General features: G+C 32.8%; 1 protein-coding gene across 1 annotated transcript; it reads left to right on the top strand.

The window, feature by feature from the left end:
• The first annotated feature begins 529 nt into the window (after positions 1 to 529).
• On the top strand, positions 530 to 12,291 carry LOC134262463 (glioma pathogenesis-related protein 1-like). The gene is made up of 6 exons (XM_062744853.1): positions 530 to 626; positions 8,393 to 8,457; positions 8,582 to 8,728; positions 10,928 to 11,072; positions 11,917 to 12,020; positions 12,172 to 12,291. The coding sequence occupies exons 1-6, from the start codon at positions 530 to 532 to the stop codon at positions 12,289 to 12,291; spliced, it is 678 nt and encodes a 225-aa protein (XP_062600837.1).
• Positions 12,292 to 12,483: the final 192 nt, after the last annotated feature.

Raw genomic sequence — 12,483 nt, 5'->3', positions numbered from 1 at the left:
ATATTCTATATGACTCCATTTCGTTCTAATAATTTTCTTGAATACATAGAATTTGGAGGCTTAAAAAAATCAATTTTTATGCTATTTTAAATATAAAAATGAAATTATTTTAAAGTTTGAAAATATAGAAATAAAGAAAACAACAAATGCGACCGATGGACTGTAATTTTTAAATGCGTTTTAAATGATTTCTTAAATGTGTTTACAATTAAATAAACTAACGATCCGCTGCAGACAGACTAACATGGCACAATTTTTTCCCTTGTTTGCCATGTATGTATATCAAAATCAAAGAAATGCTGCAATCTCCCCCTGCTTTGAAACATGTTGAGTCATACTTTTTTAATGAAAGTACATCATTGGACAGAATATTTCACACGTATTTTTATTGTCAAAAATCTCACACAAAATGCTCACCCTGACTAATCAAACAGAAATCAAGAGTTAAAGTTCAAAATCCATTAACGCGAACAGGATATAAAATTTTAAAACTTAATTTTTGTGAACACTTTATAGACTTTTATCTATCATGGCATACTGCAAACAGAGAAGAAAGCCAACCATTGTTTTTACGACGATTCTCTGTGTTTTTCTTACCCAATGTATTATTTCAAGATCTGTCTACGGTAAGAATAGATTTATGTCTTTGATTATCCTATTTATTTTCTTAATTCATTTATTTTTCCCCGTATTTCTCTATTTTTCGTTGGTCATTTTTCTTTTATTTGGAAGGGAATCCCCCCCCCCCGCTAAAAAAAAAAATGAGATTTAACCTAGCAGGTAAAGTGTCAATTTAGTTTTTTTTTTTTTTTGTTTAAAAAAAGGTCAAAAATTAATATACATGTAAATAAATTCAAAGAGAATGGAGAGAGTGTATCAGGCTTTAATGTTTGGTTTGTCGCAGACCCCCCCCCCTCCTAAAAAGAACCCATTGGATTTTTACCTGTCAGTATGGCGCCACAATTAAGATATTAATGAATCTGAGAACTTCAGTTAAAAGAATTCGAATGGCTATTAGGTCAAATATAGTTGGAAACGTATTGAATTGAATTGAAAGGTGCAAAAAATGCAAAGCCTATAAAGACTAGCTGCAGAACTGTAGCTCTCCAAAAAAAAAAAAATGTATATTGACAAACCGGAGAGCTACAGTGCCACCCATTGAAAAAAAAATGTATATTTAATGCGCACAAAAAAGTGCGCTCGATTCTGGATTAATTCTTCCAAATATCTTACCTCAATTGCAAAAAACTAGATTTCAAAATATTCCTTACTCCTCTATCAAGTACTTTCATAGTTTACCTCTGTACGAAGCGCGTTGGACCGAATTATCATGCAAACCAAAATGGCGCCATACGTGTGTAAATGGGCGAAATTTTCAATGATTTCAATTTCAGGGAAAGAATGGCTATTAAAAACATTTATATGCATTGTTTTGTTGTTGAAACAGTGAAAGAATATGTTAGGAACAAACGTTTAGTAATATTTTGGGATGACAGTTTTAAAAACACGGAGAAATAAATCGAGAAACAGCGCACTTTTTTGCGCGCAATAGATATACAGTTAAGTCAGTTTTTTCAATGGGGGGCACTGTAGCTCTCTGGTCTGTAAATAAATATTTTTTCGGAGAGCTACAGTTCTGCAGCTAATAAAAATCGAAATTATACATTTTTTTAAAGGATCAACAAAAATCTAATTAAAATAAGATCTTTGTTTCCCTCCGATATTCTGATGGTCGCTTTGTACAGAGACTATAAGATTGGGAGATGCAGAGGGGGTGTTCGGAAGTTGACACCCCACCCCACCCTTAGATTTGCTAAAAAGAGAGAGCAAGAAGTATCCCAAATGTTTGTTATATATTAATGCTATTGTAGTATTATATGGAGAAATTCTGTTTTGAAAACAAAACGGAACCACACCGGCCCTGCCACTTACAAATCAAAGTACTGAAAGTACTGAAAAGCGGTTAGCATGCTTTCATCGAATATGTACAGTGTACAATAACAAAAAATGCATTGAATGATGATTTTAAAGTAGGCATGCATATCTTTTTCCAGTGTCATCAGCGAAGAAGCAGACACACTGAATTTTGTGGTACTTAACTAAATGGTATAACCAATAACATCCCAGACTGATGTCACAAATGTTTGTTTCAAAATATCAACCTGAGATTTTCAGTTTGAAAGACAGGAAGTTCAATTTCAAAAATTTCTCCCTAATTGTCTCCATTGGTGGCGTCCAAAAGTGCTCAGAACAAAAAAAAAATTATGTTGATGTTGCAAATTTTATTGGCTTTCATGCTCTATTGATTCTGAAATTAGGTAACTGTAAAGGCTACTATAGCAAACAACTCAAAAAGAAAATAAAATGATAATTCAAATTCTTTAGATTAATTGATTTGGAGTATACTGTATATAGATCTTTAGCTGGCTAGTCTGAGAAAAACGGATGGACGAGCAGAGAATTAATTAATTTCAGAGAGCTTCAGTTTCGTAGGCTCACTGCGGGTCAGCAGGTGTGACCTGTCATCGGGGATGCTTACTTCTCCTAGGCACCGGAACTTTCAAGGATCCGTTTTTCTTTTGAGACCGATCACTGTTCATTCTGTATTTTGATACAGATACTGAGTACATCTGTTTATTAATATTATGAACAATTTCTCTCACAGGAAGAAAGACAAGTAAACAAGATAATAAAGTTTTAAGAAATGTACATTATTGACTTTTCATACAATTAAATGTTCGAATAAGTAAATGGTGTATGACAATTATTTAAAACAGAGTCTTGCACGATATGCAGTGTATAAACGAACATATACTGAGTATTTGGCAAATATTTTTCATGAAATATTGTTAAAAAAAAAAAAAAATATTTCAAAAATTCAAAGGTTCACTAAAAGTCAGTGTATAACAAACAATTTAATTGTCCATTGCAAAAATTACCTAGGTATCATTGTCACTTTCTTCAATATGTCGCATAAGCAATACATTGTTTTTTGTTTGTTTTTTTTTTTTTTTTTACTAAAAACAAGTATGCGAATTTCTCTCAATATATCTGTAAGCATCTGTATCTTAATTTTTATTTCTTCTCAAAGGCTCAAAATGATAATGGACAAATTCAAATTTAAAAAGTATTTTTACAACTTATACCTTGCATAGGAATTTAGCAAACTTTCAAAAATAATCATTCATTAGATATAATTTTCAATTTGTGCTTATCGTCAAGATTTTTCATGCCTCTTTTTTCTGTGCATATTTTATATCGGCTGATTTTTAGAAAAGGATCGAATGCCGATTAAATTTTTTTCTCCAATTTTTTAGAATTAATTTTAGTATTTTCAGGCTCCCATTATTATTTTTTTTTTGAATAAAAATGTGATCGTTTAAAATCGTTTGTAATAATTAGACTGAGTACAGAATTTATCCCTGGAAACAAAGCTTTTATCATCTTTTAAATGATTTCAATTGACAAAAAAAGGAGAAGAAAACAAACGTTTCATTATGGAAGTAATCCATAACTGTACAACTTACAGATGTATTCAGTATTTTTATATAAAGGCTTTCTTCGTGTACTAGTATTACTTAAGTTAATTAAAGGGATGCCTTAATATTTTGGAAAATGAAACTCGATCGAGAGATTCTCCGATGTTTTGCAGTCGGTAATAACCTTCAACCCCTTTAGCCAGTAATTAACCCGTCCTCCCTGTGCCCAGTAGCATAATTCGGTCAAATATTTATTGTTCATGAGGGGTGCCTTATAATTAATCACAGGCACCTGCATTTTTATCAGTAAGTCTCTAAATTAGCCAAATATCGAAACATTCTACCCCCTCTATATATAAATACACAAGGTGTCCAACGCCATTTTGACCACCTGTTCGATTCAGGCTTCAATTTAACACATAAATCGGAAATGCCTACTGGTTTTCGTGTAGCACTGGGTTCAAATATGATATTTCTCGCTATACATTTCTTCCTAAAGTTTAAATCTAACGCGTTGGTAATGTTATCAGCTAAACTTCATGCTGACTTCGAATTTCGTCACAGGGCCCGATCGCCATCAGCTGATGTCACGGAAATTTAATCTCGACACCAAATGCTCCTATACATAAACTTTTTTTAATACAACAATTATAAATTTATTTCATTGACAAACAAAATCAGAAAAAAATTTAAAAAACCGAAAGATTATGTTGTTTTGATAGTCTTGATTTTATTTAACATATGTTATATGTGTTAGAAACAAATCATAGGTACTAGGTAGAGGCTTTGTTGAAGTTTCCGTTGTCGATAGGTAGCGCCTTATGGAAGTTTCCGGTGTCGATTAAAATCGGACACATGCCATAAAGCGGTTAGCGAAGCTAACCGCTTAAAAAGGATTTTCAGTTTCGGAGATTTATTATTTTTCCTTTCTTTGTCAAAAACTCTAAGGTAATACATACAAATTTTTCCCCAGGGTGATCACCCTCCCACTTTTAAAAACCATAGTATACCGCTGTATCCTATTAAGTTATTAAACTTACATGTACCTTATAACAACTCTTTTCTCCCCCCTTTGAAAAATGTCTAGATCCGCGACTGAACCTAGGGAATTGCCCACACAATAAAATCCTATTTTTGTCGGGGTATTGTTGAAGGGAGAGGGGGCGGCTGTGCAGATTCCAACTTTTTCAGACATTTAGAAAAAAAACAGCATTAACGTAGAAGGATTTGATTTGACTGAAGACAACGTTTAATAAAAAATACCAGTATGCGTGTGTGAAAGGGGCGGGGTTCTCACTGAGCATTCTCATACTATATTCACAATAAAATATTAGGTTAATCAAAATGAGAAGTTATTAGAAGGTCTGTCAAAACACAACACGAAAAAGATTTTTTTCACTCTCTATAACAAATTTAAAAAATATTTTATCAAGATTAATCATGCCCCCATTAAATTTTGTTAGCTTTTAGAGGTAAGTAAATTATCAGGAATATTAATGTATGATTAATTGTTAAATGCCACTTAAAACTAATTTCAAAGCTGGCAAAGTATAAAATACAAAAAAAAAAAAAAATACCCGTAGTGAGCGACAAAAAAAATCATCGGCGTAAATCGGAGGATTTTACAACGCTTGGATCTGTAGCTCTCTGCTTCATGTGCTTTATCTGTCCGAATTTTTTCAAGCAGAGAGCTACAGTTCTGCAGCTAAATATCGCGCTGAAACGAAAGTGTTAAAACATAGAATTTACAAGTAAAATTGATGCAAAGCATCAAATCGGCCGCTAACAAAATTTAGCATGTCAAAAAAGTACTTTCACAATTCAAAGCATCCATGCAAGGAAAGCACAGGATATTCAAAGCTGAAATAGTGATCATTTTTATTTCATGACTTCTTCAAAGCAAACTAAATAATAATTTTTTTAAAATTATATACAAATTTAGTTCATTTGCTCATTAAATGAATTTATCGATCTAAAAAAGGTCAATGATTAATATGAGGAGTTATTGTTATCAAAATAAAGATGTATGCATCTTAAGATGAACCACGTGCTGATACCCTGGATTTTTGTCACTGGTTTCTGCATGCAGAGTAGGCTATGCTGCATGGCGCGGTGCAAAATGTATAAAAATAATCTTTGTGTCATTCGCAGGTGTACAGCATATTCAAACAAGTTTTTATTAGTTGAGCAACTTTTCAATTTTTTATTCACCATGCACTTTTACCACGTCATTATTATCCGGAAAATCACGACTGTATCCTTTTGTATGTTACACACTCTCAGGATGGAGAGTTCCTATTGTAAACTCTTTTTATTCAACCATAAATTATCAATTATCTGATGCGAAATGATAATGAAATTGAAACATAATTACACGTTTAAAGTAAGTTTTTAAAATATTTTACTCATGATTTTATAATGTAATCATTTGAGAATTATTTTACTGAACTAATAAAATAATAACATCTCATTTCCCCATGTGCACTTTCTAACACAACCACAAATAGATCAGCCGTTGCTGCGGCCGATAATGAATTAATTACCTTGACCTTTAACCTCAGAATTGTTGTGTAAAGTTGTGTTACCATCGTCAGTAACCCACAGATGATTTACGCGGATTCTCTAGCTTGCGAACTCAAAACCCGTGGTTTGCGACGATGTTGTGTTACAGACAGAAATGTTATTACAGATCGACAGGCGGATGGACAGAAAAACCGAAATTAATATCAAGCACTTTCAGTTAAAGCGGGGGAACAAAAAAGTTTCAAAAAGGTTCCAAATAATTTTTCAAGATAATTATGAGTAGGTAAGACTTATGAATATCCCAGGCCTAACGTTTTAAACCCTGGCCGGCAGAGTTCAGTTCAGTACTAGAGTTCCCTCCTATGTATAAGGAGCACCCAAGACACTAGTTAGAATTCTATCTAAGTTGTACCATCAAAAACACTTGAGATCAGCCACTTCGAACGTCAAGCCGCACGAGATATCTTAGATAGAATGTTCTATCGTTAAAATGATATTGTCCTACGGACCCGGTTTATATGGATTATTTTTTGGGATAAAAGGCATAAGCAATCTCAAGAAGGTTTGTTTTGATTATTTTGGTAGTTATTCCCTGTGCAAATCATTTTATATTCTTCAAAATCGTTTCGGAGCGGATCCGCTCCGATTTGCTACATTACAAGTATATGGGACGTATTCTAACTGTGGTGAGGGCCTGTACCGAGACACAGTTAGATTATTCTAACTACCAAGACACAGGCACTTGTTTCGTATACGGGATACCCCGTACTTATATTTACTAAGTAGGGGGTATCCCGTATATGAAACAAGTGCCTGTGTCCCAAGAAGGTGGTTTTATAAAAGACATGAAATTAAAATTAAAAGGAGTAAAGTGATGAAAAAACAGTCACTAAAACTTATTCTAATGTAGTAGAGTAAAAATAAAATTAGAAGTGATAAACAAACTAAAATTTGATTTAAAAAGGCTTTTAAACACTGTACAGTAACTTATAAAGAAGACTTTACACAATGTGCAGTAACTTTGCTTATACTATAAAAGATATTTTAACACTAAAAGTATTTACATATCTTACTTTAAACAAAAATTCAAGAAAAATAATTATTTTTTTTTTAGATCTCTTATCTCTACAAAAAAATCATACCCAACCAAATTTCTTAGATTCAACCCTAACATATTTTGTTACGTTATCGTATAGTAGAAAACTAGAGTACTGTATGAAACAACGTGCGCTTGTGGTTTTACGGGAAATTTATTGCCCATTTTCAATTCCCGCTTTACATTTCGTATTTGACATCCGGTGCGGGAAAATTGCTAACTTACGAAAGTCATGGTACTCAGCTTTTCCATCCTCCATTTCTTTCACACGTTTCCGTGTATTTGCCAGCTATTTTTATAGCCAGTATTGGAAAAACACTTTTAAATCAATTAGTATTTCACGTGTAGCATTATTTCCAAGGGCTGTTGAGGATGTGAGTACAGAGAGGTTATCGGTTTAACAATCTTTATCTTACTCCAGTCTTTAAGGACCCTCTCTACACCAGTACAAAATGTTTTTTGGATACTGAGAAAAATATATTCTATAAAGGTGTTGAGCTTATTTATATGACTTTCAACATATGGTGCGTTGCATTTACCCCCATGGCCCCAGGAAAAATAATCAAACACAACACAGTATCAGTGAATAGAAATCACTGTTGTTTACTTCCATAGAGAAAATACATGTAAATAACATGTTCAATTAATGTTAAGGATACCTGAATTGATTCAAATTGTGTAATAAACTGTGAATTTCTAATTTAAAAAATTTAGATCTAAGGGCAGATCACTCTAACTGCAAAAAAATACTATAGAATCAGAACTCTTTAGTGTGCAGTGTAGAGAGGGTTCTTAAGAATGATAATCATAGGTGTCAGAAACGGAGGGGCCTGGGGGGCTAGGGAGGGCTTAGTCCCCTTTTTTGCAAAGACGGGGTGTAGGTTTAGCCCGAATCTCGCTGAGATTAGTTAGCTACCCCCCCCCCTTACCCCATCTCAACATGCACAGGTTGCAGTATGTGCATTAAAAGAAGGTAAAATGGTAGGGTTTTTAAAAAATGATACTGAAAGAAGTGTATTTAGAAAGGTCTTATCACAGGTAATACACATGTGTAATTTGATATCTCCTTTGATTCAAAAGATGAAAGTACTTGATACCCCTACATTATAGATACAAAAAAGACCAAACTCTTCATAACACCACTTGATAAAGTGCTGCAAAAGAAAGATACAAAATTTTTCCATGTAATAGAATTACAGTTGGTGTGAATCAGAACCATAGATATAAAATCTTTTTAAACAAAGAATATAAAGTGAGTATTATGATTTGCACACTTTCTTCTTTTAATGTGCAGGTGCTTTGGATTCTGAGGTATATAGAGTAAGCGTTGCTGAGGATGACCCCTCGCTGGGACTGGAGGTAGGTCATGGAGTTAATCTGTGACAGTAATATATAGGACATGTTTGACAAGAGTGAAGATTCTTTTCAGCTTGGTGATGTTTCATTTGCACAAGTGGTGATATATTCTGGACATCTTTTCCAGATTAGCAATCCCCAGGGTAGGACAAGGGTGGTACGCAGCCCTCGACAGAAACGAGAAACCCCCGCCGCTACACAACAGCAATATTTAGATGCACACAACAATGCCAGGGCTAGTGTCATTCCAACAGCAACTAATATGTTGAAAATGGTGAGACACATCCATATTTTATCAAAGTTAAAAAATTTAATTTTAGCATTTGAGTTGAACATAGTTGAAAACACCCAGGGATTAACAATGCCATTAATTGTCAGACTGGTTGTTCTGCTACCAGGACAATTCCTTCATTTGCAAGAAAGTGACCAGACATTTTGAATGCTTATTTGTTCACAGGCATTAATTAATATCATATATAAGATGCATGTGTCACATAAGAGAGAGGTTTAATTACAAGTGACATAACAACATGTACACGAAACTTTGATGTACAAGTTATATTTGATATCAACGTCAATAATATGATTTAGTTTTACATACATGTGCATGCAAATTTTCAAGAAAGTTGAGTACAGTAAATTAATTGTAAGGCATTGTATTTATGATTTCTAATTTAGAAAAATCAAAGGTGAATTGAAAATCATAGATATGAAAAATAATGAATAATTATTATATGTATTGTCATTTCACTGCAGTGAAACCCTAAATATTTTGTTTATCTCTACAGGATAAGCTTTTCTGCAACACTTTAAAAAATGGGGGCAGTCATAAAGATACCATATTGACAACAACAAAAAAATAAAAAGCGACCACATTCTGCACTTTTGGGAGGGGGGTCCAACAAAAAAGAAAAACTTTCGAAAAGGATAAAATGTAAGAGCTCAATCATAATGATGTCTAGAAAGGAGGCATGGAATAAAATTTAATACACTGATTCATTGTTATAATCAAAATATGTGTCAGACCCCCCTTTTTTGTTTTTACTTTTTTTGTTACATGTTTGCTATTTACAAATAAATAGTATTTGCTAGTATAAAAGGGAAAAATAGTTAATAATTAGATACAATTTCCACAGGCACTTGACATAACATATTGTTCTTATTAAAACATACTACCCATACCTTATTAGGTGTGGAGTTATATTTTTGTTAATTTCAAGTACCTTTGACAATTTCTTACTTATTTGTAAGTGGAGAGAAGGTATTCTTTTTGTTGTCCTAAAATGCATAGGCTAAAGGTACATGTTATTTTATAGGAAAAATTTTATTTGAAATAAAAATTAAAGATTATAACATTAGAAGTGTCAGAATGGGGTTTGAATAAAAAATTAAGGAAAAATTCACCACGAAGGATTTTTATTGCTTGGGTGGGGTTTTCTTCAAATGAATACTGCGCACAAAATAATGCTGCTTGCATGGTATCAGTTTTCATTGCTAAAAATACAAAGTTTTTGATGGAATCATTGAATTATCATTCATTAAATATTTAGATCCTGTTCTTGTTTTATTGCTGAAAAAATCAATCAACTGAATCGAGAAATAAAGAATTAAATAGGTAACTTTACTTGTTTATGTCGTATGTGAAGATACATGTAGTCTATTGCACGCTCCAAAACTTGTAGCTACACGTCAGATTTGAATTCATGATGTCGAAGAACACAACAAATGATGATGCCATGTGTACAAGTTTGCCACAAAATGTGTAACTAAACCTCTCTAATGTGACATAGGTACCTGTACCTGGTACATGTGTTATTTGCACTCAACCCCTGCTTTATTTTGTTGTGTAAATTACTTTATTCACTGTTTAATTTTCTTTTAAATAGGGCTGGGTATTGGCCCAAGATTTCGTATTGCGATATATTGCGATATTTTAAATTGTATTGCGATATGTATTGCAATATTTTCAATGTAATTAAAATGGCATCTTCTTACCATATTTACTTAATTTACATGCAAAATGTACATAACTGTGATAAGTAACCTTGAACACGGAAAAAAATCTTGTTGATTTCATCTAAGTTATGCTCTGAAATGCTCCCACAAAACTTCTGTCTTACTGTTTGGCTTAATAACAAACTTTCATAAGTCTATTCTTATACTTAATGACAAAATTCCTTAATCTAAGCATATTGCCAATATATCGATATTACAAAATCGTACTGCGATACGATATTTTGTGTCATTGTATAGCAATATATTGAAATATCGATATTATTGCCCAGCCCTACTTTTAAAAATGTTGCACGAAAAACAGTTTTTGTTTTAAATTATTTTGATAATTTTTTTTAAACTACAGATTTCAGATTATTTTTAACAATTCTGAAAGCCTTAATTGATATTGAAGTCATTCAATACCTGCATGAACTTTTCTTGGTTAGAAAATTAAAATGCTATTTCTATTCAAATCCAGAAATGGAGCAATGCTCTAGCCACCGTGGCAGAAAACTACGCAAAGAAATGTATCTGGGGACACAATGCAGCAAGGACGACGGAGACACAGGCTCTAACATCAGATTTCAATTACGTTGGAGAAAATTTGTATTTAACCTCGCAAAGTGAGTATGCTTCAAACTTGACACTTGACCAGTTAACCTCTAATTTTTTTTTAAGGAGTACCTAGTTACTTGGAGGATTTTTCCCTAGGAACACATTTATATAAAAATCTTGGCAATGAATGTTGGAAACAAATTTTACTGTACTTTAATATCAAAGATATATCCTTTCATTTGTTCAGTTGTTATAGTTTCAATCTGATTTGTACATAACACAAATTACTTACTGCGTTTCTTTCTTTTTTGTTTTCAAAAAATAAATAAAAAAAAATAATTTAAGATTGTAATAAATGAATTAAAAATGTTATGAACTAAAAGGTTCTTATCGTCCTTGAATTGTCAATCAAACACAATTTTATCAATCAAAATTAAAAATAAAACAAGTCTTTTAAAATTTGTGTTTTCCATCTCTGAAGTATCATAAGTAGTGGAATGTACTCATGCATGAATAATGCTGGAACATTCAATTATTGGGGTGATTGCAACTTAGCAATCAAAGCCATCAATTACACTTAGATAAACTACTGTAAACCAACTTTTATTCACAACAACTTAATTTCGCGATTAACCAGGAGTAAACTACTAATCTACTTCGCGACTATTAATTTTCACGAATAAGTTTTTTATATCTGTAATTAATAGTCATAGAGACTTGAAGGACCGGTTTGCAGTGATAAATATTCATGATTACGAGGGTCTCTCGAACCTCGCGAAAATTTCTCACACGCGAATAAAAGTTGGTTTACAGTAATCAATTAAATCAATTTGAAAATATGCATGAAATTGCAGCTAATCCAGATTTTAGTTGATATCGGGTATAGCTAATCCAGATTTTTGTTGATATCAGGTTCAGCTAATCCAGTTAGTGTGGTTCAGAGCTGGGATGATGAGAAAAGTGACTATACTTATAGCTCTAACACCTGCAATGCTGTGTGTGGACACTACACCCAGGTACAACACTTTATTTCATTATTTCTTTTATTAATTTAAGCAAGAAAAATAACTTCATGAAACAAACGTCATCTGGAACTATTACGATATAAAATAAATTGCATTTCCTTTTTGTTTGTATAGAGGTGTAATATTTGAACTTTTCCTTAAGGTGGTATGGGCCAGTTCGGAATACGTAGGCTGTGCAGCACACACATGTTCCTCTTTCACAGGGGTAGGCTCCGCCTTCGATGGAGGCACAATTGTTGTTTGTAACTACGGCCCAGGGTAAGCGTATTAATTAGAAGATTAAGCTCAGTTTGTTATTTGTATTTGGACTGATGCCTTCACCAATTGCCAGCGTGGTTCAGACACCAATTCAAATATCCCTTTCAAAAGAAATACCTGAAGCTGAGATTTAAATGACATGAAAAATGTACAGGGACAGAATTAATATTCTGTTTACTCCTCAAAGAATGCTTCT

This window comes from Saccostrea cucullata, unplaced genomic scaffold (genome assembly GCF_032062105.1).
Source record: "Saccostrea cucullata isolate Sc308-1 unplaced genomic scaffold, CSIRO_AGI_Scuc_v1 ctg369, whole genome shotgun sequence".
Classification (NCBI taxonomy): Eukaryota; Metazoa; Mollusca; class Bivalvia; order Ostreida; family Ostreidae; genus Saccostrea; species Saccostrea cuccullata.
The sequence above is the reverse complement of the archived record's forward strand: the minus strand, read 5'-3'. Positions and strand labels throughout refer to the sequence as shown.